Source organism: Kryptolebias marmoratus, linkage group LG1 (assembly GCF_001649575.2).
Source record: "Kryptolebias marmoratus isolate JLee-2015 linkage group LG1, ASM164957v2, whole genome shotgun sequence".
Taxonomy (NCBI): domain Eukaryota; kingdom Metazoa; phylum Chordata; class Actinopteri; order Cyprinodontiformes; family Rivulidae; genus Kryptolebias; species Kryptolebias marmoratus.
The window spans coordinates 36,028,082-36,054,382 of record NC_051430.1 but is presented as its reverse complement, the minus strand read 5'-3'; the positions used below and the strand labels follow the sequence as shown (position 1 = coordinate 36,054,382).

General features: G+C 39.7%; 3 protein-coding genes across 6 annotated transcripts; 1 reads left to right on the top strand and 2 right to left on the bottom strand.

Moving 5' to 3' along the window:
* Positions 1-942: 942 nt before the first annotated feature.
* On the bottom strand, positions 943-10,371 carry LOC108251011 (ELAV-like protein 1). The gene is made up of 8 exons (XM_017441153.3): positions 10,212-10,371; positions 9,100-9,162; positions 8,443-8,508; positions 7,436-7,604; positions 4,152-4,255; positions 3,523-3,676; positions 1,851-2,076; positions 943-1,713 (listed from the first exon to the last, which is right to left on the bottom strand). The coding sequence occupies exons 2-8, from the start codon at positions 9,133-9,135 to the stop codon at positions 1,395-1,397; spliced, it is 1,074 nt and encodes a 357-aa protein (XP_017296642.1). The 5' UTR covers positions 9,136-9,162; positions 10,212-10,371; the 3' UTR covers positions 943-1,394.
* Positions 10,372-11,737: 1,366 nt separating this feature from the next.
* Positions 11,738-16,336, top strand: stx6 (syntaxin 6). Of its 2 annotated transcripts, XM_017441147.3 has the most exons (8): positions 11,738-11,928; positions 12,542-12,711; positions 12,814-12,908; positions 13,404-13,463; positions 13,681-13,809; positions 13,889-13,995; positions 14,394-14,488; positions 14,847-16,336. In XM_017441147.3, exons 1-8 carry the CDS (start codon positions 11,894-11,896, stop codon positions 14,921-14,923), a joined length of 768 nt encoding a protein of 255 aa, XP_017296636.1. In that variant the 5' UTR covers positions 11,738-11,893; the 3' UTR covers positions 14,924-16,336. The 2 variants fall into 2 exon arrangements, with proteins under 2 accessions (XP_017296636.1, XP_017296635.1); XM_017441146.3 differs by having other exon boundaries at positions 11,744-12,711.
* A 692-nt stretch (positions 16,337-17,028) lies between these two features.
* Positions 17,029-26,062, bottom strand: LOC108251009. Of its 3 annotated transcripts, XM_017441151.3 has the most exons (8): positions 25,933-26,062; positions 21,398-22,233; positions 19,410-19,482; positions 18,907-19,108; positions 18,745-18,827; positions 18,487-18,659; positions 17,826-17,853; positions 17,029-17,713 (listed from the first exon to the last, which is right to left on the bottom strand). In XM_017441151.3, exons 1-8 carry the CDS (start codon positions 25,995-25,997, stop codon positions 17,644-17,646), a joined length of 1,530 nt encoding a protein of 509 aa, XP_017296640.1. In that variant the 5' UTR covers positions 25,998-26,062; the 3' UTR covers positions 17,029-17,643. The 3 variants fall into 3 exon arrangements, with proteins under 3 accessions (XP_017296640.1, XP_017296639.1, XP_017296638.1); XM_017441150.3 differs by having other exon boundaries at positions 17,029-17,853; positions 18,907-19,045; positions 25,933-26,057; XM_017441149.3 differs by having other exon boundaries at positions 17,029-17,853; positions 25,933-26,055.
* Positions 26,063-26,301: the final 239 nt, after the last annotated feature.

Below are 26,301 nucleotides of genomic sequence, written 5' to 3'. Positions count from 1 at the left end.
ATATGTTGAGCACTCAGTGGTTGCTTTTTGTTTCATGATTTTTTTTTTTACATTATGTAACATGTCTTAAGTCTAATTCAGCTGATTTAAATTATGCAGGACCCATCACATGAAGCAGCATTATATTACACTTCAAGTATAGCTGTTAGAGCTTAAAAATGTATCTCAAGTCATTGCTATTCACCTTTGGTCTTGCCCCTTTTCTGTTATATTTTGGAAAACCATTTGCACTTTAATTTGTAACTCTATCAATCCTGATTTCTCCCTTTGTTTTGAACATGTATTGTTTGGCCTTACCAACTACCCAATTTAAAAAAAAAACATTCTTATATAATCAACTTAATTTTATTCTTAGCCAAATGGCACATACACAAATCACGTTATACAAACAAAAAACCGCTTCTTTCCGTTTTTGAAAATGAGGTCAAACAATACATTAGTACCATTGAAAACTCATCCAATGCTAAAGCAATGAAAACCTGGAATTTGTGTGCCTTATTTAATGTTTTTATGTAATATCATAATGCTGAATTGTCTCATTGTTTGTAACCCTCTGGCGGATTTGTATTGTATGTTTCAATAAAGTTCATTCAAAAAAAAAAAACATTGCTATTCACCTAAATGTTTCCTGTCTCATATTTATTTAGCCATGGCTGTACAGGCCTCACATAGATCTTAACTGTTTTTTTCTATTTCCTTGAATTCTATGTCTAATTTTAATATATTATAAAAAAGTATAATAGCAATGAAAAAGGTCTAAATGCAGAATAATATTGCAGTTTACTGTTTACCGTTTTTCAATAATAAAAAATACTATCGAAAAAAACAAGTTTGTCTAAAACTTACTGCATTTGATCATAATATTCTAAAGAGATTATTGAATAAACAGTTCAACATCACAATAAAGCTACAATAAAAAAGTGAAAACAAATGAGCATCAGATATCAGGTCAAGTGTGTTTAATTCTTTTTTTTTGTTATTTGTACAAAGATGAAATCAAGTTTTTCTGTCAAACATATCTTTGACAACTGTCAATCACCTGACAAGATGATGGCACAACCTATGCAAAAAGACATTTAAAACAACCATCTTGGATATTTTTCACATTTCAAATACTTGAACAGGTGAGAAACAAATGATTAAAGACTTCTGATGTTTGCATGGTGGAAGAAACTTTTTACATAAAAAAAAAAAACACTTTAAAACTGTCCTTGCCCTGACAGCTGTCAATCGCGTGGCAGGTCCACCATTGAGGACAAAACCCCTGATTTTTCAACAAATTATTACAAGTCAATTTAAGAAGAACTGCATGCTGGGAAAAAAAATCTAAACTACCCAAAATGAAAATTGTTGAACTGACACAAACTTCAATTTGCCCAACTCCCACAGCCTATTTACTTGTGTCCTTTGTTGGTCTTGAAGGACACCTGCAGGACTTTGTCGCCTAGCCGGTACCCGTTCAGGCTGTGAATTGCCATGGCGGCCTCCTCGTAGTTCGCCATGCTAACGAAGCCGAAGCCTTTGCACTTGTTGGTGTTGAAGTCTCGGATCACTTTGACATTGACGACGGCACCAAACGGCCCAAACATCTGCCACAGCATGGCTTCATCTGCTTCCTGACCCAAGTTATAGATGAAGATGCACCAACCAGAGGATGGGCTCCCAGATGCCCCGCCCCCTCCACCCATGTGGTCAACACTCATTGGAGAAAACCTGGTACAAAACAGGAAGTTGGCCAGATGAAGGTGATGAATCAATCTGATCAATGAGGCCAATCAGGAGACCCCATCACGAACATTCAATCAGGGCGCTGCGTCTCAGCAGTAATTTTAGTAATGTGCTGCACTCACCTGAACCTCTGCGCCTGGTGATGAACAGGACCCCCAAAGCGTCGTGATTGGCCGTGGTAAGTCTGTGACATCATCAGGGAGTTCCTGCCCTGATTGGGGTTGGCAGCAAACTTGACAGTGATTGCCTCAGAGTTGCCGGGCGGCACGTGTCCGTTCAGATGTCTGATGGCGTCTTCAGCCTCAGCCCTCTTGTCATAGCGAATAAAGGCCACACCCCGAGAAAGACCTAAACACCCAATCAGATGACAAGCTCAATAATTCACCTCTGTTCCACTGGCTATTGGTTTAACCCAGTGATGTCCAATCCTGGTCCTGGAGGGCCACCACCTGCATGTTTAAGTTGTTTCTTTGCTTTGACTCACTTGATTAAATGAATGAGTGACTAAAAGGCTTCCACAGAACTTGAAGATCTGCTGAAGAGCAGAGAAACATCTAAAACTTGCAGGATAGTGGCCATCTAGGACCAGGATTGGACACCACTGGTGTAATCTTAGATTATGGTTTTGCCTCTGTGACAGATTGTATCAAATGCAGCACTGAAATCTAACAGGTCAAGTCTAGACATAAGTCTACTGTCTGATGACATGATAGGATGGAGTTTAAACACAAGTCCTCTGAGTCTTTCTGTGCTAAGATGAGCTCTAAACTCTGTCTGAATTTGGTTTGATTATTTCTGTCTAAATATTCACACAATCAATTTGTAACTACTGTCACAAATTTTTAAGAAAAATGTGAAATTGGGGCATAGGGCTATAATTGGCCAGCGCTCCTGAAGTCGTCTCTATTTAGAGTTTTAGGGATACATTCAGCTGTGCGTCTGAGGAAGACCCTGTTTGATATGGTGATCAGTAACATAGGAGTACCACAGGAGATAGTCCTGTCTTCGTTCCTGTTACTCTGTACACCCCATACTTTCAGTACAACTCTGATTCATGCCACTTTAGAAGTATTCTGATGACTCTACATTTGTAGGGTGTTTTAGAGATGGACGGGGATTGGAGTACAGGGAATTGGTGGGCAACTTTGTGGAGCAGTCTGCTCTTAAGTGTGGATAAGACAAAGGAGATATGGTCAATATCAGAAGGGAAAAAAACAACCTGGACCATTAACATCTTGGAAGAAGGAAGCAGAGTTGTGGATAGCTAGAAATACTTGGGAGTACATCTGAACAGCAGGCTGAACTGAAGTACTAACATCAATGCTGTGTGCAAGAAGGGGACAAGCAGACTATTTTCTGAGAAATCTTAGATCCTTCAATGTGTGTAGAAAGTTACTGGAGGCTTTCATCGGTCTGTGGTTGCAGGTGCCATCTACTGTGCTGTGGTCTGCTAGTGAAGCAGCATCAGTACTAGGGATGCCAGCAGGCCTAATAAACTCATTTACAAAGCTAAAAAAATCATTGGACAGAACTTGGAGATCATTAAGTCAATGAGGGACATGAGGACAGTCAAACTTTCTAGATGCCTGTTTAAAATACGCAACTCTGAATTAAACCAAGAAGCCAACTTTCTCTAAGTTTCTTTTTCGGAGGAGCAACTTCATTAAGTGATGTTCGCATGAGATTAGAAACATTATCAAAAACTTCAATTTGTGAGGAGGTATAATTTAGGTTGCTCCTTTGTTGCATTGCTCTAAGACAGAGAAAAGGATTAGTCACATGACTCAGCATTACCAGAAGCTTGGTCCACCAGCACTCTGGAGTTAATGATGCGTCCAAAAGGAGCAAACATGTCTTCAAGGTCCTGTTGACTCAGGGTTCTGGGCAAACCACTGATGTAGAGATTAGCATCTTTAATTGTGTCCGAACTCGGTCGAGCAAACGAAACCTACAGGAAGGAAACAGGAAGTGTTTCAGATCATCATCTTCACAGAAAACAATAAAGTAAACTAAATTAAAAAGAATATTACACACAGAAAAAATTAACAAAATAAAGTACACAATTGCATTTAGTCTTCAAAGAAAAAACAGGATTATTAAAAATATATTAACAGTGAAAATAAGGTTAACATTTACCCAGATTTATTTTAAATAAAATAAAAAAACAAAAAATACATTAAAACAGGCTCTGATTGTTTTTCAAAAATAAAAAAGCATTAATTGTTTAAAACAAAGTCTTGGCACATCATCACACGGATTCAGAGCCAACATGTTTCAGAATAAAACAAAAACATGACAGCAGAGGTTTTAAACTACCTTCATCCATCAGACAGTTTGCAGATGAGAGCGCCTCCTACTGTCCAGGGAACATAACACATCTATCAGTTGAAACAGAAAATCAAAGAGCACCTGTGGCACGTTACCTTGATAGTTTTAGACTGTAGCCTCAGGCCATTGAGGGTACTGATAGCCCTCTCTGCATCATTATGGTTAACAAAGTTAACAAAGCCGTAACCTAAACTGTGGCCTAGAGAAACACAAAGGAAAACAACAAAATAACATAACAAAACTGTCTGTGTAACGGCATCACATGTTCTGGAAAGAAAAGAAAAAAAAATCAAACTCAGTATAGATCAGAAATTAGTACAAAGTTTCACAGTGTTGGGAAAATAAAATAAATTATTCTGAACAAACCCAGAAAACTTGGATCTCCCCCTCCAGCAACAAATCTAAAGTCTGAACAACTCAGTCAGTTGAACAGATCCAAATTATCTACTGGTTGTTTGAATTAACTAAAACTTGTCCAACTCTGTACACTCATTTCAGCTGCTTGGATCCAGGATCTGGTTTGGCTGCAAAATATATAGCAAATTTATTATGATTGCAATATTAGTGAGCACAATAACAATACTGCGAAGGATCAGAGATTGTTATTATTCAACTACCGTGTATTGATGTTCTGCTACTAATATTGTATTTGGTCAATCCATTAGACTCTCTGATCTCTACTCCTGCTTTGGATGACAGTGATAACAGAAAAGAAAGTGAGGAAAATGTGGTTAGGGTTTATAGCACCTGATACTGTCATTGCAATTTTAAACAATAACATCACACAACACAAGTTTAACTAATATTGTGCAGCCTTAATCTGGTTCTTTCAGTCCTGATCAAAATCTCATGATCATAGGTAAGAGTTGGAACATACTAGTAAATCCACAGCTTTGCCTTTCAGCTCAACTCCAGCTTGCCATCACTTAAGAACAAGACTCCCAGACACTTTAACTCCTCCACTTAAAGCAGAGACTCACCGTGACCCAAAGGGACAATTTAAATTTTTTCAGGTTGAGAACCATGGCCTCAGACCTCAGAGCTGACCATGCTGAAGGTCATAGTTTGATGGCACCAACAGAACCACATTAATGGCAAAAAGCAGAGATGAGGCCCCGAGTTTTCCAAATCAGAACTCCTTCTCTGCCCAACTGCACTTCGAGATCCTCTCCATGAACACCAAACAGAAAAGACAACAATTCTGAAGTAGGAGACAGTCCAGCCTCTCTCAAAGACTTGGGTTAGAGCCCAAACTGATACCTTAGTATCGCTTATGGCTCCTTTCCCACCACTAAGCTGACATCCTGGGTACAAATAACCAGTTTAAGAAACGAGGAATCATCACACCTAGGGCTCTAGCTCTCACCTGCCACCTAGTTCACACAGAACCAGACCTTGACAAGTCTCCCCACAGATGGTGGAGCGACCTCCAGTTGTTTTAGGCTTTGCCCTGCAGAGCATCCATGAGCCAAGGCCTAATACTGCAGGCAACATGTATTCCAGGATCATAAGGATACTCAAACTCCACCACAGAAAGGTGGTGATTCCAAGGAGGACTTTACATGGTGTGTTACCATGGTAACAGAGGTAGGAACAGGTGAAGTCACCTGCTGAAGTCCAGTTGCTTTGTTTTTAAATGTTTTTTTGAAGTTGCCTTCAGTCCATTTCTGCTGAAGGTCAACAACCCCTGACTCAACACCCCCAGCTGAAGGACCTTACGGCCATTTTGAGTATTCAAAGTTTTAAACAGCTGAAGGAAAGTTAGGAAACAAAGTCCAACAGTTTTCTCGACTTGTTCAGAACGGAAAGTTCAGAAGTTTACTGAAACCTTTACATTCACAAAAATTGAAAAAGACAAGTGAAAAACACTTTACAACAATTAAAATAAAACTTCCTAATTAAAAATGTTTTGCATTTTAAGATTTTATCTGGAAAAACAAATTCTTATTCAAGTTTACATCATTCTGATAAAAAGGCATTAAGACACAAACTGTAAAGTGTGAATAAAAAAATTTTAAATACAAGAACGTCAACAGTGAAAAAAAAGTTATCCAATACTTTAAGTAATTAAATAAAATTACAAAGTAGTTCTTTAAAAAGAGAACATTGTTTTAAAAAAAAAGCTGAAATGAAATCAAATTTGTTGATTTTCTATTAAAACATTAAAAATAAAAAAACTGATGGAAGAAACAAAACACAGGTAATATTGTAAAAATGAATCAATATAAAAATTTATATTCTAGCACTAAAATATCAAACTGTGACAGAATAAGCAGCACACTATAAATACATGTGTACACTAAATATAAGTTACAAAAAGTAAGAGTACCACAGTAAACAGATCGGTATTACTGAAGTACAGTTACATCCTCTCATGATGGACATGATCTCAGATTAATTTAAAGTTTTAATGATTTATCAGAACCGTTCTGTGTCCAGGGTGGAATGATTCTACAACACACAACTTTAAGATTTTTAAAACCAATTTGAATTTATTGTGGATTTTCTTTTCAAAAGTATACAGACTAAAATATATCCATAAATTTACTTCTATTTATTAAGGTTAGGGTGATGCTGAAAGTTCAAGGTCTTTTAACTTGACAAGGCTTGTTAACTTCCTGTTAGTGATTATGACTGACTGCATCTGGTAGTTTGTCTTTGCCAGCAGCATCAAAAATATTTGTTTGACAGCACTCACTGGACTGACCAACATTCATCTGTCCTCCTCAGATGGAAGGAAACTGATTCAGATGTTTAGGAATAACACAGGAACCACCAAGACTCAAGCCTGCCAGGAACTGGACCACCTGTCCAGTTGACTGTCCAGGCTTGAGCCTTGGTGCTGAAACCTGCAGCTGTCCAAATGAACAAGACAAATGTCTTCTGGAGAAACGTTTGGTGGTCAGATGAGACAAAGATTGAGCTGTTTGGACACAAGGATAAAGTTGTATGTTGTTTAATTATTCAACCCCAGAAAAAGAAACTTCAAATAAATTATTAAAAGACCAAAATTAATCCCATGCTTATTCTCTCAATGAGTGGATGAAAACTTCTGACTTGCATTCTACATTCTTTAATTCTGAAGTATTAAACTGACATAAAAAGCAGTGCACCATAAAGTACACATGAATACTGAATATAACCGACAGAAGCACAGTAAAACAGACCAAACTCTGGACCTGATTGAAACCATTCAAATGTACTGAGATCTAATTTTTTATAAAGATTAGCATAAAGTGGATACGGTGGTACTGCAGCAGGTCAAAAATCCCAAACTGTAGAAAAGGAAATACTCTGCTGCAGTGCAGCTTTAGTACCATAGCAGTACTACAGTAAGAGCAGCACTATAATAACACAGCAGTAAAAGAGCCTGAAGTACCTGCTACTTTGTCCCGGATCAGTTTGGCCGACTCAACCTCTCCGACGCTGCTGAACAGGCTCCTCAGTTCGTCCTGACTCATGCTCTGAGGAAGGTAGTTCACTATCAGGTTGGTCCGGGAGTCCTCATCCTCCATCATCTCCTCCGTGAAACCGTTATCGTACAGTTCCTGGGGACATGACCTCATCAGCACCATTAATTACATTCTCACCAACAAAATGTCAGATAACCTCCCATTAAAAAAGTCTGACCTGAACTGTAGGGTTTGATGATTTTGGCAGAATAGAAAATGGGAACAGATTAAAAGAATTTGACTTTAAAAATATAACCGACAGCCTGCTGCTGCCGTCTCTGTGAGGAGGGGTCGAGTGGACAGGGGACAAGTTACAGAGACTGAAGGACAAAAATTCACTGTTGTCCCCCGTCTCTGTGAACATAACTGACTGGGACTGTAAGAAAATGTTTTGAACCGACAGTCAATGTGATATTAAAGCAGAGTGGAGCAAGCTAACGTTAGCTAACTGTTTTAACTGTACAGCACTCTGTGAAAGGTGCTTTATAAATAAAGGTTGATTGATAATTGATAGCTTATTGATATAAGCTATGTCAGCTAACTCTTTCACATCTGGCCTTTTTCATTGTTGAGAAATGAAGCCACAACATCCTGTTTTAGAGGTGCAGCCATGTTGGAAAGAGACAAAGCAATGTTTTTCAAACAAAGTTATCAACAAAACGCATACAGGAGCAACTGACTCAAAGATAAACAATTACTGTATAATTCTATGGATATTTAATCCAATCATAAAATATAAGGTGAATTAGAAGTTCATGAATGAAACACTTCTTGGCTAATTTTTTCAAATTTCATTCATTTCCTAAATTCTCTCCTGATTTGTTGAAACGTTTTTATAAGACATCCAGAAACATGGCATTTAGAAAAATAAAAAATTGTTTTCTCAGGGTTTCAAAACTGTGATACGAGGATGAAGGAGCCAATCAGAACTCACCTTTGCAGCAGCTCCTGTGGAGGTGAGCTCTCTGCTGTCACTCTGAGATGGTTGGACCTCACACACCTAAACACACACACACAGTGTGTTTTATGAAGGGCTAAACTTCGAGCATAAAGATGAAGAACAAACCAATGAGGAGGTTTGATTATTAGACAGTGTTTGATCCAAACTTAGTGTTTGTTCTAAAATAAACCACACCTATAAAACTGTTCCTGTGAACACCAGGAACCTCGTGTACAAATAGTTGTCTGGATTTTCTACTGAAACCTGGCATACCCTTAAAATGAGAAAACAAGGTACAAACAAAAACTCAGATGTATGAGATTGTGAGTGTTTTATACATCCCAATCAATGTAGAACTGAGCGCATATCAGAACTGAATTTGAATCAGAAACGCTTCTAAATAAGTCAGCGGAGCGTAAAAACGTGTTTACCAGATTGTTCTCTAAAGAGTGACAGTGTACATGAAATTGCTGTTGTCAGAGGACACAAGTAGGCTAAATGTCACCACACTGAGACCGACAACAGTCACCATGGAGACAGGCAACACCGTTACATTATGGAGATGAGCAACACTGCCACTAATAACCTGGTTGTTGTTGAATTTCTAATCCAATTATGTGATTAATAAGCACAGATTACTGATAAACTCACCTTCAGGTATCTGACGTGTCCTCGTCTCATTGCCATGGAAACAAGTCGCGATGTTTGCTGCGTCTGAAGAAAGCAAGTGGATTAATAGACTTCTGTAGATGGAAAAAAAATAATAATATAGTAAGCCTGTCCAGTTCCAAGGATCAGAGCAGGCCTGAATGAGCTGTTTCGGGAATTATTAGCATCAAGTCCAAATACAGTTCAGAAGTCTTTCAGGCAGTTTATTATTCACCAAAAACAAAAGGCTGTCATGTTTTTTTTCATGTGTCCGTGTGAGGATGTTATCAAGATCTCTCAAACTAGAACACTGGCAATGGTCAAAAACAGGCAATCTTTAAACATCACCTGTTAATATTACATGTATTTTTTATTAACGCTTATTGTCTGTTTTTATCGTTGCCATGTATTTATCACTGATGTGTTTTTTAACCATTGCCATGTTTTTATCGTTGCCATGTATTTATCACTGACGTGTTTTTTAACCATTGCCATGTTTTTAAACCTGTCAAGTCTAAAAATCTGCATGTTAGGCTGCCTTCAGGCCTTTCTTGAAAAAGAGATCTGAGATCTCAGTGGGATTTGCCTGGTTCAAAAAAGGTAAATAAATAATGCGTTATTTGTTGTTGTTTTTTAATCATTGTCTTTGTTTTGAGTCACAGTTATAATCATAATTCCACACCTCTGCACTTCAAGTTGAAAACTACTTTTGTGAGTAAAGTAGTTGTTTTCTCTTCTATTGTCACTTATTTCAGATTATTGTTTATATGTTCTACTGGTCACCCTTGTCAGACATCTTGATCTCGATGGGTTTTATCTGAGTAAAAATAGTGAATAAATAAAATTACGTCATTTCCTGCCAGAAAAATTATGACCTGCAGGGGGCGCCGCAGAGCATTTAAAACTGTAAAAATATAAATCATTTTTCAACGAAAACACCCGAAAACCTTGATCGAACTATCAGCGTTCACACGAACCCAACGAGACCGAGACGAACCGGGCTGGCGGGTGAACTCAATTTCAAGTTAGCAAGAGAAGCTACATCAGCGGCTAACACCGCACGCCGAAAGGCCAAACGGAGGGATCTCAGGCAGCTGATCGACGTCAGTTTTTACCTGTCAAAGAGACACAGGTGAAGCAATCTGAGGTCACGGGTGCACTGATCCTCGCGCAGACGTTGGTCTGATGTTTGTATAACAGAGTTAGAGTTAGAAACCAGCAGCACGTTCTCCCAACACACTCGGCTGCTCTGCTCCACACAAAGAAAGACAATATCGCGAGACTTCCGCTGGTCTGCTCCACACAAAGGAAGCAGGTATCGCGAGACTTCCGCTGTTCCGGGTCACGCAAAAGAAGCCAGTATCGCGAGACCTCCACTGCGCCGCTCGATTATTTATAACTTTATTGAATAAATCCAAAAATGGGTTAAAAGACAAAATAACTGGAGCTCTATTCTGTAGCTAAAGACGTTTCGCTTTCCTTCCGGAGAAGTTTCTCAATTTAAAACTGGAGCGTGTGGAGTTCCAAGCTTTTAAATGTTAGGTTATTTAAGCTGCATACACATGCAGAGTGTGAATGTAGCTTCCATAACCTGGCAAAGAGATGCTCCAATCACATGAATGAAGATGTTGATCAGAGTGAAACTGACTGGGGATCAGTCCTAACGCTGATGAAATCTGAGACCTCCTCGTCTGGTTGACGTTTGTTCCTCTCGTTTAACACAAATTGCTTATTTCACCCCCCTCCCTCTCGAACCATCTGTCTTCTGTCCGAAATATGAAAATTTTGGTTTCTCAAAAGGATGTCCCTTATCTTTAAGGTGTAGAGCAGCTGAAGCCAAGTTTACACCACTGTTTTTAGGTGAAATCTGAACAGTTCTATTGTGTTATGGACGTTTGTCTGCATAACAACAATCAGATCTCTGAAGCTGTTCTTCCATCTCTCCATCTCTCTCTCTCTCTCTTAATATATATATATATATAGTTTCATCTCATATTTGCAAAGTATGTTGTTTTTATTTATTTTCCCACGGAATAAGTTTCATTTAGACAGTTTCTAATTGTGTAGTTATCGAGTTTTTTGTCATTAACTGATATTCCATTAATAGATAGAGTGGCTAATTGTGGGGTTATAGGATGATATGACATTATGTTTTGAGTCTGATTAATAAATTGTTTTGGTAAGTAATCTGGTAAATTCAACTTTGAGGGGATATAATTTATACTTCACATAGTTCATAGTTCAACATGTAACTATTAGCGTCCATTAGGTGTATATTAGATCAAATGTTCTTCTCCAACCAATCTTTGTAAAATAATCACTTACTCTGATATAGTATGAATGACAGCTGGTTTGGTTTGTAAGACAGCAGAGCGTCTTATTTACACGACACAGTTTTTCCAGAAAGACATTTTTACACTTTTAACGCTGCGTTTGTGGAGCATAACTGCTGAGAGGCTGACAGATCATTAGGACTGGGGGTGTTAATGTGAGTGTAATTTCTGACCGCAACAATTATTCCATTAGTGGAGTGAGGCGGGTAATTATGTCCGTCTCTGCTCCAATGCTGTTTAATTTTCAAACGTTGTAAATGTTCACCAGCAGGCGGCGGAAACGCTCGGTTGGTTACCGGAAGAAGGGGGTTGACGTCACTGCGTGGTTTCCGCTGCTACGTGTAAACAAAAAGCAGTTAGCGGTTAGTCGCGACGCAAACCGGAGGAAAAGAAGCGGACCTTCATCGGAACCAGAGCAGATCCGGATCGAAGACTGAGGGATGGACTGAACCCGAACCGGCAGGATGTCCATGGAAGACCCGTTCTTCGTCGTTAAAGGGTCAGAACCGCCGAACCGAACTGACAACAGAACCCGCAGAAGCAATAGTCCATTATTAATGAGACCATCGAGGCTTAAACCGGTTCACTAGTTTAACCAATAGAACCAGTTAACCAGTTTAACTAGTAACCTATAAAACTTGTGTTTTAAAGAACGGCTATTAGTTTTGATAAAGTAAACGTGGAATTAAATAATCTTATTCTTTTCTCTACTTTTGAATATATCTACTATATTTTCCTGTTTTCTTTATTTTGTTATGTTTTAACGTTCAAAATAAAGCCTCATTAATTCAGATCTAATTGAAAGTTAACTAATTAAAGTGGTGAGAGTGGGTGAGTTCCTTTTGTATCAGCCGGCTGCTGACCTGGGTGATAACGGAAACAGACCTGATTCAGAGGTTAAATCACCTCTTCATGTTCTGCAGAAGCCTGTTAATGACACACTGATTCAGATCAAAGCAGAGAAAAAAGTAAAACATGCAGGATGGTGGCTACCCCTGATTTAGATCAACAAACCCTAACAAGTCATTGATTATGTATTATGGATTACCTCTGAACCATATGACCATCAGGCGCATCTGTAGCTCTGCTTCTCTGAGCCATATGTGTTTTAGGGAGGTGGAAAAGGCTGTGCATGCCGCTCAGACACTGCATCACAGATGGAGTCAGCTGCTGCAGGAAGGAGGTGGAGCCTCCAAAGAGGAAATAGACTGGACAACCAATGAGCTGAGGAACAGCCTGCGCTCTATCGACTGGGACCTGGAGGACCTTGACGAGACCATCAATATCCTTTAAACCACCAAGGCTATGGTTGGGGGCAGGTCTAAATAAACTTTAATTACCTTTTAATTTGATGTAAACCCACATTTCTTAATGGTCAGTGAACGCATCGTGGAGTCGAACCCAAAGAAGTTTAACCTGGATGCTGCTGAGCTGATGAAGAGGAAAGCCTTCATTACCAGCACCAGACACACTGTCAAGGTAAACATCACCTGATATGTCACGATGTAATAGAAGAAGGGGGTCTGCTGTAAAAGTGACTCATGTTTGGGTCCCAGGTCAGTTTAGACACATGAAAATCCAGTTCTGGATTTTTGCTTTTTTGGGTGGTTTGTTTGGTCCTGTTTTACTGCACATGTTGGATCCACCTATTCTGAGTCTTAGTTCTGTCGAGTATGCTGCTGTGTTTATCCAGTCCAGGTAAAAATAAAGTCCACCTCCTTCAGTTCCAGAGATTCAGGACATAATAAAACGTGTCTTTAGCAGGTTCAAAAAAGATTCTAATCTAACTTGAAGTGAATGAAAGATACATTTCTGTGATGGAAACTTCTGGACTACTGGGTTCTTTCCCAGACTGTTCCTAGTGTCTCCTTTTGCTCTGATTGGCTGCTCAGTGTCTTCCTTTGCTCTGATTGGCTGTTGCTTAGTGTCTCTGTTTGCTCTGATTGGCTGATATTGAGTGTTTCTGTTTTACAGGAAATGAAAGAACAGATGTTTAGTCCATCTGCTGCCTCCAATGATGGAAAGAACAAACAGGTACCAACCCAAACTCACCTGGTGTCAGACCTGATATCAGGTGGGTTCTGTTCAGCTGTCAGGTCACATGATTTCTGAAGCAAACAGTTTCTTTCTGGGTTCTGGTTTGGCAGGAAACTGCTGCTGATTGGTTGAGTGGTTTCAATCAAATGTTTGAGTAATGGGCAGGATCCAATCAAACAGTCTATGATTTTTTTTTTTAATTTTTCCTGTTAAGGTTCTGTTTGGAGAGTGCAGCACTCAGACTCACATATGGCAGACCGGTTCTGATAAATACAGTCGACTAGACCGCCAGCTCCAGAACGCCAACTCTCAGTTCATCGAGGAGCAGCAGGTCCAGCAGCAGGTGCAGAACCACCTGAACAGCATTGGAACCTGAGTGCTGGGTGGACCCATTCATCACTGTTTGCTTCTTGTTTGTTTAGCTGATTGCAGAGAAACAAGATGAACAGCTGGAACTGGTGTCCGGAACCATAGGAGTTCTGAAGAACATGTCAGAGCGAATCGGCATGGAGTTGGACGAACAAGCTGTGTAAGAATCCAAAAATTCTGCGAGTTTTGTCTGCAGAACCAGGTTCTGTCAGCAGGTGTTGGGGCCTCATGTACAAAGACTTGCGTGGATTTCCTACATGCACACAACAAATCCTGATGTTTGAAACAATAATAATAATAATAATTTAATAAAACTAAAGCCATTGTTGTTAAAGTACCTTTAACAACAGCACTAAAAACTGAGTTATTGTGTTGTCTGTAAAGTTTATTTATATAGCACTTTTTATAGATAAAAAAATCAGTACTTCACAATAAAATACAAAATAGTACAATAAAAACAGAATGAAGATATAAAATAGTACATGGATTTTAAACAAACATTTTAAAAGTATTTTTAGATCAGATAGAACCGGGTCTGAAGTTCTGTGTCTCGTGCAGGATGTTGGACGATTTTGGCCATGAGATGGACAACACTCAGTCCCGACTGGACAACGTGATGAAGAAACTGGCTAAAGTGTCGCACATGACCAGCGGTAATCTGCCTGGCAGCACACGAGTCAAACAGGACGTCAGGTGGTCTGTTTGAACTGACCACATTAGTCTGTCTAGCTGCCTCTGTCTGCCTGTCAGGTTCTCTCTCGCTTTCTCTAGCAAAGTCTATCTGTCTTTGCTAGAGAGATCATTCATTGTTTGGCCGTAAGACATCAGTTAGTTTATTCAGTTAATTCAAACTGTTTGTTAGACAGCAGAGGTTTCATCTGTGGTTGGCAATGATTAACTTTGATTACTGGGATTATCCAGGATGGTTAACTAGGATTACTACAGCTGTTTTTTTTTTTTAGAATCATCAGTTCTAAGCGATCCGAGAATTGATTGTTTCTGTCTCTGCAGATCGCCGTCAGTGGTGTGCAATTGGTGTGCTGCTTGTCATCCTTTTGGTCGTCATCATCCTCTTCATTGTTCTCTGATTGGTTCAAAAGTTTCATCAGAAAAAGTCTTAAACCGTTTTTTCTGGATTCTTCTACACTTCAGTGGACCCATATTGACTGTAATGGCCCGATCTGGACTGTTCTGGCTGGTACTAAACTGGACTGAATCAGACTTCCTGCTAACTCTTTTCTTTCAGTGTTAAGCATCATTTCAAAGATAAAGCAAACAAAGGATGTTTGCTATCACCCGCCACAGAAGACAGAAGGTTAAAATGTTTTTCCCTTTGTGTATGTATGTATGTTTGTCTGTCTGCAAAATATTTCACAAACCATTGGACAGATCTTAGAAAGTACTCATGATGTGTCCATCTACAACTGAGCAACCTTTAGCGTTAACCCAATTCAAGATGGCCACCACAGATATACAGCCCTAGCAACTACAACAATATTTATCAACTTGTCAGGTTTTACAGATATTGAACTAAACTTGTTGTGGTAGTAGCTGAGAGTCATGCCCAGCACATATTCTAAAAGCTGCCACATCTCATGAGGGATTGCTCATAACAACACTTATGGAGTTCAATCAAATGGCGAACAACTCTAACGCTAACCGTTTCTCATCACTAAATAATCTCAGATTAAAACTCCGTAATTTTTCAACCTGAGTCTGAAATTAATGAATGGTTCCGGGCGATATGCATTCCTTCAAGGAATGGTAGGCCTTTAATATTTATGTCTGTTTGGACTTGGTTTGGTCAGAAAATAACTAGTTTAACCAGTTAAATTTAGTTAGTTTATTTTTGGTTTACCTAGTTTATCTGAAGCATAATCAGTTATCCTGCAATTTAACCAGTTTGTCTTCAGTTTAACCATTTCATTTCAACTTTTTTTCAGATTACACTGGTTAAATTTAAGTGTAATCTGTGTATTTTAAGTTTAACTGCTCTAGTTTAGGAATGACAGTTTTAATGCACATTTCACTAGTTTAGTTCAAGTTAACTAGTTTAATTCTGGTTAAACAGTGTAGTGCCCTTCTGGAATAATTGGTTTAGTTCAAATTTAGATTTCATTATTTTGTTAAAACACTAAAATACTCTGTGTTGTTTACTTTTTTGTTGATATTTACTGAAAACTTGTTTAGTTTTTAACTGTTTTACTGTTGATCTGTGTGTGATTGCAATTAGGATGTATTGATCAACACACCTATGGATCATTTTCAGTGTTAAGCCCAACTACCTACTTCCTGCTGCTTCACAATAAAAGTCTGTCTATAAGAAATGTCATGACTCTTATTGTGAAGAAGTAGCAGTAAGGCTTAAGGAGTCATCTGTGGCAGCAGCCAATCACTGTTTGACTACGTTTCTGATTATCATGTGACTTCTGCAGCAAACAAAACATTACTTTGACTGAAACAGAACAAATGTTTTACTTTAATAAATTACAAAACTAAAAGAAACTGCATTTATCACTTAATTCACACAGCTGAAACTTATCATTCAAAGGTAAGTCAGAGGTTTTTGTCCTCACTGTGCTGTGATATTTACCTCCCACGGGCCAAAAGAAATATTGTTTTAACCTTCATCTATCAAACCCTGCCACAGTTTTTTTATCCTTCTTTCTTTTATTTCCCCTTTTCTACTTTCCCCCCTTTTTTTTATTTTTGTCCTGTTGTGGCATATCAGGCATACCATAGAGAAGATGGCTGCCTACATGTGCCAGAACAGATTTGCTCTACAGAAAGGATATCTCAAGATGAGAATCCTAATTGCATGATTTACTTTATTGAATTTAGACTGAATCTAGCATCAGAGTAGGCAGGCCACATTGTAACAGAAACCTGTTAGTCTGACCTTCAGCCATCAGAGCTGTTTGTGAATCGGTGCATGTAGGTCTGTGTATGTGTGTGGGTTGCATATGTGCAACAGAAAGACTGACTACACATATAAAAAAAGTGTGTTCATGTTATGTGGGTGTATATGTGGGGTATGCCACCTGGAGATGCACAGTTAAAAACGTGCCATGAACTGTAGAAGGCCTGCCATCGGTTTAAATTGATGAGCTGCAGGATCGCCATGGTAACAGTCCGAGTTGCAGGATCGCCATGGTAACAGTCCGAGTTGCAGGATCGCCATGGTAACAGGCTGAGCTGCCGGATCACCATGGTAACAGGCTGAGCTGCCGGATCACCATGGTAACAGTCTATTGTAGGAGGTGAAATACTTTAAAAAGTCATAAAATATGTTCTTAAGTCTTAAAAGAGATTAAACTTGACAAACGTTATATCAGAATTTCTTTAATAAAATTATTAAAAGACAGAAATTTTGAAGTTTTCTTTTAAACTGAGAATTCACAGAATTAAAAACCTGAGCAACACTGAATTATCTTTTGGGTTGAACCTTGTTCTGATTCAATCCTCCAGTCTGTTTCCTGCTGCTCCTGCTGACTACAGAGAAAATATGAACAAGTGTTTCCAAGTATAGTACGACTGTTGGTCCCATCAGACTGCAATTCAACAAACAAATTCTCTTGGCAAATATTGAGCCAACACTTTATATCCACAACTCATTGTATAGTGATTGGTTAATATTTGCTGATTCAAATATTGCTAGTACTTCTGAAAATAATAATGTAATTAAATAAATATTAGATGCCCCGACTTCCTGTTTAAATATGGCCACTTTTAGCTCCAGAGAGATGCAAGTGTTGACATACTGTAGCTCACAAACTAGTAGATAACCATGTCCCCCTGTTATTTATAATTAGTTGTTCTGTTTATGGTGGAGTTGGCCTTTGTTGTCGGAGGACACGTACAGTAGCAGACAGGTTCTGGATTAGTAAGTGTGTCACCTGGTCCAGACTGAGACAGGCCACCTTCTCCCCATTCACCTCCACAATCTCATCTCCAACCGCAAGAAGGCCAGTATACAACTTTTCGGTGCTGTGGTCTGCCATGTCCTCCACGTAGACACCTGTAACATGGGAAAATGTTATCACACACCTGTTCCATCTTCTCTCAAAACTGCAGTATTAACTTCAGTTCTTCAGAAATCTGATTAAAATACTAACTTTTAATTTGCAATAATTTTTAAAAGTATGAAAATAGTAGCACAGGGTCATAATCATCTAATGTAATAACTTATCAGCAATTTCAACCTAATTTTTACTCTCTCCGTAGCACAGAAACTGCTCAGGTCAAAGTCACAAATGATCTTCTGATGGTGACTTTGCTTGTCTCTTCATTCTCCTCCTCCATCTGACTGCTGCTTTTGACACCATCTCTCATATCAATCTTCACAAACATCTTGCTTTCATTGGTATCAATAACAAATCACTCACTTGGTTCATGTTATACTTGTCTGGTCAAACTCAGTTTGTACAACTTAAACTTTTCCAATCAAACCATCCCCAGTTACCTGTGGTGTTCCCTAAGGCTTAGTCCTGGGAACACCACAGATAACCAGGATTAATTATCGTTTGCTGTAAGTCTCTTTTTTGATCTACCACACATATCAATTCATCACCATCTCTGAGGTTAACAACATTATTGCAGTAGATATTGTAGGTCAGTAATTCCTTATCATCACTGAGGTTAGTATCATTACCGGAGTCAAGTCGCCCTTTTCCTCGGCTAAAGTTGAATCCATACATCTGACCTGCTGGTCGGCTGAGTTCCAATAGAAACGTTCCATCAGAACAGACCTGAAGAACCCGACCCACAGACTGGACCAAACAGGGCTGGCTGATGTCCTCAGCACTCAGACACTGAGGCAGAAACCTGACAGACAGACAGATGAATACTGAGATCTGATTGGCTGTGACAGTTTTTCTGAAGTCAGTTTACACAAACATTAGGTGTTTACTGCTCAGCAGCTGGTCGGTAGTCAGCGGAACAATTTTTCTTTTTTTGTTTTGAACCAAAACTCTGCACAGATGATGGCACCCCCTACAGGAAAGACAATGCATGCAGGTCAAAGAAGAAGTACTATGCGTGACATCTGTGATGCAGAAACTGAAGTTCTCACCACACACAGCGACTGATGAGATGGTGATTTCTTCAGTAGACTGCAGGACTTCCTGGTACCTGAAGTGGAGTGGTCAAGAATCAGGGCGTTAGTCTTTGAGGTGAAACGATCCAAGCTGCTGGTTCTAGTCCTGTTCAGTCTGACGGAGGAAAAGAGTCGACTCAGAGAAAGTCGAGAGGGTTCATCTCTGTTGAATGTGAATCTGAAGGCAACAATTATCAGGTGTTAATTAAAATTTGACAATCAATTTTGGGAGGCTACTGTTTTTCCAGCAGCACATTTAGAGGAAAAAAGAAAACATTTGCTACTATTTTTTTTATTTAAACACCTGAGTTGCCTAAAAACACAGATCAGTTAAACCAGAGAGACCAGCAAAGACTCAGCAGTCTACCTGGGCCGACTCAGGTGAACCGGAGTCCGCCTGAACCGGCTCAGGTGAACCGGAGTCCGCCTGGACTGGCTTAGGTGGTTTGATGGTGTTATCAGTGTGGATTTTAACTCACCGTTCAGGATTTGAAATGCTGTCTTTGTTGGGCTTTGTGCTCATTGGTTGTCTGATCTGTCCATCACTGCTGCCTGAGGTGAACAAAGTTGTGAACCAGAAAAGATGTCAATGTTATGTAGGTACAGGTGAGGTGAAGGTGATTCATAATGAGATAGATAAGTTCAACACTCCCACAATTGGAACTTATCTTTATTTTTGAAAATACACAGTGAGCTCTGGGGGGAACCTGGAGGGCTTTGAAGGGTTTGTTTTTACCCAAAAGGGGGTGGAACCTTTTATAGAAGGAAGTGACATGACATGGCTCCCCTAGCTGTCTTTTGACATTGTCATTCTTTACCATAAATGTTTAGATTTCTGAGTCTCATATTAAACAGGTTCTCTCATACAGAACCTCCATCAGGTCAGAGTTCTACTGGATTGCTGTGATAACAGAATAATATTTACTGAATCAACTTTGTGCTCTGGTTCAGTTTCATCAGCACTTCTCAGTGTGCTGCTTACTGACAATTCACTGATCTCCTGGCTGAACAGAACCTCTGATGGTGAAGAAGCAGCCCTGCAACTTCGTCACACTGAAGTTCCTGCCTCAGAGCGTATCTTCACAGTTATACGGAGTTCTTCACGGTCACATGCCAGTCCTCTCCTGTTCATTAGTTTGTATCTGACAGTAAAGTTCATTACAATTTATTTTTCAGAACACCCAAAGGTGCACACTGTGTGGTGTGACGGCTGCTTCTTTCATTGCACAGAAAAAGTGTGGGGAACATTTTCTTTTTTGTTAAATAGGATGCTTTCATAGTCATTCAACTTTGTGTTAATTGATTTTGTGTTTTATTTTTGTTTGTTTGTGTGGTTTTGAAGGAGAAAATGATTGAACAAAATGATTAAATTATGTTTATTTAATATATGTTCAAACTAAACATATTTTTATGGGGCGCCGTTTGTAAAGGAGCTTGTGCTAAAAATTCATGCCTAAATTTTGTCATATATAGCTTCTGCTAAAAATTCATGCCTAAATTTTGTCACATTTAGCTTCAAACACTGTTTAAAAATGTAGTGTTGATTTTCTGATGTCACTTTTTACAACATTTAGCTAGTTACATGTAATTGTTACAGCTACATACTAAATATAAATCTAAATGCTAAATGTTAAATCTAAATGTTAAATGTTAAATCTAAATGTTGTAAAAAGTGACATCAGAAAATCAACACTACATTTTTAAACTGTGTTTGAAGCTAAATGTGACAAAATTTAGGCATGAATTTTTAGCACAAGCTCCTTTACAAACGGCGCCCCATAGTGTTTGAAGCTAAATGTGACAAAATTTAGGCATGAATTTTTAGCACAAGCTCCTTTACAAACGGCGCCCCATATATTTTATTGAAAAGAAATGTAAAGATTTTGTTTTTCTTGGAAGACTGAAGAAATGTGAGGGGCTAAAGCAGGGGTGTCAAATTTCAGTCCTCAAGGCTCCACTGTCTTGGAAGTTTGAGATTTTTCTGCTCCAACACACCTGATTCAAATGGTTTAATTCCCTCCTCACCAAATCATCAGGTTCTCCAGAACCACGTCCACAAGTCATTCATTTAAACCAGGTGTTTGAAAGCAAGAAACACATCTAAAACATGCAGGAGATCGGCTCCCGAGGAGCGGAGTTTGATACATGTGGGCTGCCTGGTGCAGAAGAGTCCGAGTGTGAAATGGTTACATAGAAGATAACAGCTATGCTACTGCCTGATAAAGCTTGTAAGAAAGTCAAGTGGTTTTTTTTCCCCATTTTCCTCAAAATGAAGAAAATAAATACTTTCACTCTTTGAAGTTTTTAACCCGTCAGTGGATTTGTTTGAGGACAAATTTAGATTTCAGAAATATCTTTTTTGTAAAAGATCCCAGTGACAGATGTGACAGCAGATTAAACCATGACAGCTCTGAGCTTCAGAGCTGAGTTAAGCCCTGATCAGGTATCAGCAGGTGATTGTTCTCACCTGAGGAAGTTGAAGACTTCTTCCCTCCTGCTTCTGAACCACATCTGAGATCTCTGTGACCTTGACTGGCTGCATGTCTCTCCAGGTCATCCCGGTTCTGAGTTAGATTCTTTCCTGCCTTAGTGCCATTGAGCCTCCTACTCTGTGACATTATCAGTGATGTCACAGTAGCAAAGGGCTGAAGGGGCCGGGCCATTGTGTAAGAGTCATAAGGGTTCTCTGGCAGGTCTTGTGGAGTGGTCACCTGGTTTTTATTTAACACCATCTGATTTTCCCTCCACATCACCTGCATGTGGTCAGCCCCGCCCCGTTCTCCTCCTTTGTTAGACCCACCCCCTCTTGTTTTAGGTGGTGTAATGCAGCCAATGTATGTCTCTCTGATTGGCTCTGTCCACACGTGTGGGTGGGGCGTTCTTCCTTTACCCTCAGCTAGAGGTGGTTGCAGGTGGATTCTCAGGGCAAGGTTAACCCCACCCCCAAACATTACCCCACATGGCTCACTGTGGTCCATCCCCCGCACCACCATTCTTCCTCTTTGCTGCCCATCAACAACAGGCTCTGCCCTCTTCTTATTGTGTCCTGGCTGGCTGTTCATGTACAGGTTCAGGTCTTGTTTGGATGCCAGGACACAAGTCACCCTTCGCTGCTCCACCTGTGTCTTCTGCTGCTGTCGCTCCAGATAACGAGATTTTGCTTCCATTTCTGTCTCATCTTCAAATCGAAGACATCGAGTAGGAGACACCTTGATGCGTCGGCTATTGGACAAATCACTGAGGTGTTCTGACAGTGAAGCCACACCCCCTGACCACACCTGTTCTTGGAATTTGACCCCTGACCTGCAAACAGACAACAGAGAGCGTGTTTACACCTGGCATAGGTCTGATCTTTCAATAATTTAGAGGTTACTATGGAAACCTGTGAGGCAGCATGATGACATCATCAGTTAAAACATCTAACATGGTGGTCACTGTGACCACCACTAGCAAATAACAACGAGAGAGAAAAGTTTGAGATACTTCAGGACGTAAACTCGGCTTCAGTGATGAAATTTAGTTGTCCACCCATTCTCAATAGCAAATATAATGGAAGTGTCAAAAAATGAGTCACCAGTGAAGCTGGCAAATATTAGTTCATTTACTTCCCTTTTCACACACATCTGTCAGCTGTTTAATCTACTCACCTGCTTCCACTTGCCAGTTACCCTCCCAGCAGATAAAAAATGTAAATGGACTGCACTTATATAGCACCTTTCTAGCCAACCAGGCCACTCAAAGTGCTTTACAACATAATTTGTGCCCTCATTAACCATTTATACAGCACTGAATCTCTACAAAGTTAATCTAAATAAATCATTCTATGGAGACTAACCAATGCTTTAAACTCCATTCTTACACCAATTGGACACATCAGAGGCAGTGAGGGGTTCGGTGTCTTGCTCAGGGACACTTCGACATGTGACTCCTGCCAAGAATTGAACCTCCAACTCTCATTGGAGGACAACTACTCTAACCACTGACCCACAGCCCCCCACAAATAAAAACAAAACTAAGATTTTATAAACGCCCTGTTTTTCCTTAATCTGTCATATCCTCATATATATAACCCCTGTTCAGTCCGGTTTTAGTTATTTAAAAATTACTTGGATTCATTCCTGCCTGGATCCTTGGGTCCTCAAACAACAAACAACCAGATTTGTTACATGTTAGGAAATTTTTTAAAGGGAATGATTCTCCTGGGAGAAGATTCCTGTTGGGAAAATATTCTGTTATGGAAAGATTCTTGTGGAGAAAATTTCCCAATCATAATAGTAACTTCTGTCAGACTGTGCAAATGTATATATATATATATATATATATATATATATATATATATATATATATATTCCAAATGTCAGACTTTGAGATTTTCTGCTGCAGGAGAGTCAAGTATGTCACAAAGATCCGACGCATTTATTCATACAGCAGTAAATGGAAATGAAGTGCTGGCATCGATGCTCTTATTATGATAATCAGACTCTAAAGAAAGAGGACAGAAAAAGAGACTGCTATGGACAAAGTCATCAGTCACACTGGACAGTTGTTCTATAAAATCTCTGACCCTGTTTGAGTTTTGTCTTGGTTATCCTTATTTAAGAAAGAACCAGTTGTTGGTGAGCCGATCACACTGAATGACCACAGACGACAGATTCAAGACCACCATCAAAGATTTTCCTATTATTTCTTTCACAGTGAAACATCTGTGGTCTCATGTATCAAAGGGTGCACAGATTTTATACTAAAGTTGGCAATCAGACAAAATTTGAAAAGTTCATGAGTACAAAAATATTCAGATTTATCAAACTGTGCGCATGCATGTTTCTGCGAACCTTTCCTTTATAAATCCCAGTTTACGTGACATGAGCGTACATATGACTCTGCCCCTGACACATCTCCATTAAAATATGCAAATAGACGTAAATATGTCTTAGAGCGTGATTCTCCTCTCTGCATGAACAAAATTTATGTCTAAAGACAGGGAAATGAGGAATTTCATGGAATGTGAGTCAGAGATGCTCATAAATAATGTGGTGGAGCATAAAAACATGTTTGTCCCACTGTCTTCTAGTGTTTGCACCGTGCCGTGTGTGAAGCTGTGGTTGTCAGAGCAGAGCACACCTGCAGGAGGAACAGAAAGGTTCAACGGTCAGACATAAAGGTGGGAGTGAAGTAAAGGACGCCTGTTCATCACCTCTCATCCACTGCTGTTAGACACCACTTTCTGCACCAGTTACACACTATTATTGTAAATGAATGAAGAGAACCAGGGGCGCAGATCTGAGGCAGACGCATTTCCAACTTACTGTAATTACTGTAAACACAGAGGCACTCAGGGCCTTGGCACAACTTAGAGGCTTGTTTATTAAATAGTTGATGTTGAGAAACGAGTCACTGCTCTTAGACATAGTGTTTCAGCTGAAGTGTAGAGGAATTTGATATATCTGGGTATCATAAGGATGAAAGGCTCTGAAAGGATGAACCCCAGCAAGGAGAGGACTGGCACCAGCGACTCACAGCTCCTCCTAGTTTCCCTGTGTAAGGCTGGGCCCAGATCAGCTCAGAGGTCCAACAGAATGGTCCTGGGACTCTGAACCAGATAATAAACCAGACATCATCATCATGTGTCAGCAGGTCGGTGTGATCCCTGAAAACTCTGAATTCTTCCACTGCTGATGTCTTCCAGCAGCACCAAAGCTCCCACTGTTCCCCAGTTACACACAACTTTACGCAGGTATTTACGGTTATGTGTCATTATCTACAGCTTGTCGACTTCAGGAATCATCACACCTGACTTGTTCTGAATTAATCTGCTGATCCAAAATTGTTTTCTTCTCAGTGAGAATGCAAGAGCTCCTTAGATAATTCACATGCATTTTATGCTTCTCAGCTGTCTGAGCGCCTCACCTTGTGGTCACTGATGGGGGTTTACATCTACATGTGACAAAAATAGAGGAATCTTTACAGTTTATGTTGGGTTCAGGTTGTTTGGATCATTTTTGAGGCGTGTTATATGTTATGTTGTATGAGGTTAAATGTGGTTCAGTTTCATCGTTCGGCTTTAAACCAGAAAGGTTCAAACTCAACAGAAAACATGTTCAGATGCCTCTTGAGTTCAGAAAATCAAATGGAGTCATATTTCTGTGGATTTTGGTTAGTTTCAGGACTTTGTAGTTTGACAGTGTCGACTGAAAAAGTTTGCATGGCGTCCACATTCTCACAGCAGGTCAGACGTTTGTGAATATTTACGCAACGTTTGTTTTGATACATCCCGACGTGTGCGTGGAACATGGTGCATGCATCCTTTTTGTCTACACATCACGCCTCTGGTCTGTGGCAGCTGAAAACTGCACATTGTGAACCTGGATTAATGTCTAAAACATTCATTTCCAATGACAATCTCTTCTAACAGCAATAAGAACATATGGATGAAAATCAAATAAAATACAAAATTTAACAAAAATTATCAACATTTTTTTATTTGGTCAAAAGTTTCTGTGAAAAAAGTCCTGAAATCTCATGTTATCAGAGAAAATGAAGTTTTTTCAGGGAGAAAAAGTCTAAAACAGTCAAAAACTACTGGAACTCAATACAGCGGTAACAATAAGTTGTTAAAAGTGTGTGTGTGTGATACTGTTGTGGAATTTTCTTTAACAAAGAGTTTTGTCTTAGGATAATTTATTTAGGCTATATAGCTGAGAATCAGTGAGCTAAGGTAAGTCAGCAGAGCCTGAAGCATTACAGATTGCTACCCTTTCTCATTTGTAGAATGAGTAGGGGTCGGGGGGAAACAGAAGAGTTAAAATAAACTGATCCAGAGGAGGTAACAATAGACATCCTGACCCCCTGTACCCCCAGGCCCTATAAAGATAAGATGAAAGACATTCTAAACTAAAGTAAAAATTGCGGTCACATGAATGCTCCGTTTTTCCACAGTTCACAAAGGGAGTCACATGTAGTAAGAATCATTGAAGCCCTTTTTATTTCCATTACGGTACTCACAGAGTGTGTGTGTCAGGGGTCAGCAGGTTGTGGTCTCCTCTCAGAGGAACACAGCGACGAGTCATATGATCTCCGTCCTCACGCTGCTGCTGCTACGAACCGAGCTTCTGCAAAGAGACCGAACACGCACTGATGGAAACAGTCTGGGATTAGGTCAGGTTAATTCTGACAAGCTGCCGTTTAATCCTCCTTCCTGTGTGAAACCAGCCAATCAGAGCTGCTGCTGTCCTCCCCCAGCCAGTGTGTGTGTGTGTGTGTGTGTGGGGGGGGGGTTGTCAGCATGTGTGTGTGTGGGTGTCTCTGGGACAGACTGGAGACCTGTCCATGTGTCCCTGCGACAGACTGGAGACCTGTCCGGGTGTCTCTGGG